General features: G+C 38.7%; 2 protein-coding genes across 2 annotated transcripts; one reads left to right on the top strand and one right to left on the bottom strand.

Moving 5' to 3' along the window:
- Window positions 1-351: 351 nt before the first annotated feature.
- LOC109591861 (kinesin-like protein KIF2A) lies at window positions 352-1,187 on the bottom strand (the record flags this gene model as incomplete). Its single annotated transcript, XM_020007475.1, has 4 exons — window positions 1,031-1,187; window positions 892-986; window positions 487-600; window positions 352-427 (listed from the first exon to the last, which is right to left on the bottom strand). Coding segments are annotated over exons 1-4 (346 nt in total), but the record flags the coding sequence as incomplete, so codon positions are not given.
- A 77-nt stretch (window positions 1,188-1,264) lies between these two features.
- On the top strand, window positions 1,265-1,882 carry LOC109591860 (uncharacterized; the record flags this gene model as incomplete). Its single annotated transcript, XM_020007474.1, has 4 exons — window positions 1,265-1,368; window positions 1,443-1,554; window positions 1,600-1,652; window positions 1,698-1,882. Coding segments are annotated over exons 1-4 (371 nt in total), but the record flags the coding sequence as incomplete, so codon positions are not given.
- Window positions 1,883-1,995: the final 113 nt, after the last annotated feature.

The following is a 1,995-nucleotide window of genomic DNA, read 5'->3' as shown; positions in this document are numbered from 1 at the left end:
AGAGAGAGAGAGGGAGAGGGAGAGAGAGGGAGAGAGAGAGATAGAGAGAGAGAGAGAACAAGAAGGGGAGAGAGAGGGAGGGAGAGAGAGAGGTCATTTTAGAAGCAAAAGAGGGAGAGGTACATTACACATGTAGTGTTATAAAAACAAGGTCATATATAGCTATTACATCAACCACTGGAGACAGCAGGCACATACACACAGAACAAGAAAACAAGAGAACCAATCAACCTTCAACTATACTATATTACAAATACTACAACTTCACACGATATAAAAGGATTAATCACATTAATATCATAACATGTAAATTATGTATTTTCACACGTTCTCTCTCTCTCTCTCTCTCACCTTTAGAACTGCCTTTAGTGCTAATAATATTCTCAACATTTCTTAATCGAACAGAACCTTGGGGGCGAGGTATACCCTAACATTAAAAAATAAATAAATAAATAAATAAATAAATAATAATAATATGCAGCTCACACTCAGGGGTCCTGCTGCAATGTTAGTTCTTCTCGATGCTTTAGTAGCTGAAGTGGGCGGAGTCATAAGATTAGCAAACTGAGGATTGAGTTGAATCAACGAGTCAAGATCAATCTGAAAATAGAGTGAGAAAAGAGTTAAAAATCACAATGATGTTAAATATTAAAATAGACACTATTTGCAGTTATGCATCTGTCAAATGCTTGCCAATTTGAAATAATTTCGAATCCTTTGATCTAATAAAATACATGTACATGTATACACAAATTTTAATATGGGATGCATACCATAATTGTTTAATTTTTAAATATACTGGCAATTTTTCAATCCACAATATTAATTCCTTGCCAAAAACATGTAAATACATGTATTTATATCTTTTAATGTACATGTATGTATATGTACCTCTTTTCCTTTAGTTTCTCCACTTTCATACCACTCCACAGACACGAGGCCTTTCAAAGAGTCTATCCCAGTCACTGATGCATCATGGACTAAACCTAAAAGGAGAAAAATTTAAATCCACTTCAATATAAGGACTTACCACTACTCCTTTTAATCTTGACTGTGATTCCAACGCTCATGGCTCTCCTGTGTCTATCCATTATGCCTGGCTGTCTTCTCCTGGCTCTCTGGCTACTATTTTTGGTCCTGCTCTTATCTCACTTTTCCTTCTCCTCCTCCTACCAGAAAATCTTCACCTCCTCTTTGAATTAAACCGCGGAAATTAATCTTAACGGCTCCGTTCACATCCGTCCATTCAACTCCGTAAACTTTCTTCGAAATTCCCGGGGACTTTTTCGAGGCAGTGCCCACTGCGCATGCTCACAAATACATGTAAATACATGTACACAAAACGCCATGTCTGCAACCGGAGATAAGGTATTGTTTTTCTTTCTTTTAAGTAATATAAAAGCCTCTTTTCTTTTCTTTTTGCTTGTTTTTAAATCTCTTAGCGTCAGAGCGAGTCAAGAACCAGCCCGTTGGAGGATTCCCCGACCACACCCTCAAGTGGGCTGGGTTTTGCTTTTAGACCTTCTCCTCTATCACTGGCGGCATCTAATTTAAGTAAGTCCATGACATCTACCTTTCTCCTATCCCATATTCTCGTAGCTACGTATAATCGCTCAAACACGGTCGGAAAAACCAAGACTGGAGAGTCACTTGTAAGCCGCCCCCATTAATCCCAAAGTACATGTACATGTTTTTAGTTGTCTCTTGGGTTCTCAAAGCCACAGTTGGGTTCTCCACATAGTCCTAAGCCTCTTGGTATTAATGGGATTAGTCCTCCCACTGGGGCGGGGTTCAAACGCAAGCTGGACTCATCTTCTAGCTCTGAATCAATGGTCACGCCCACTAAAAAGAGCAACCTATTCATGCAGTGTATAGACGAAAAGTAAGAGAGAGAGAGAGAAAGGAATAATGGAACGTGTGTGTGTACATCTGTACCTTATGTCCACTTTAAAACATACATACAATGTAAAGTGAAACCTTCTATTGTAGACACTC

Source organism: Amphimedon queenslandica, unplaced genomic scaffold, assembly GCF_000090795.2.
Source record: "Amphimedon queenslandica unplaced genomic scaffold, v1.1 AMPQUscaffold_7025_Cont21020, whole genome shotgun sequence".
Lineage (NCBI taxonomy): Eukaryota > Metazoa > Porifera > Demospongiae > Haplosclerida > Niphatidae > Amphimedon > Amphimedon queenslandica.
This window is presented reverse-complemented; position numbering and strand designations above follow the sequence as displayed.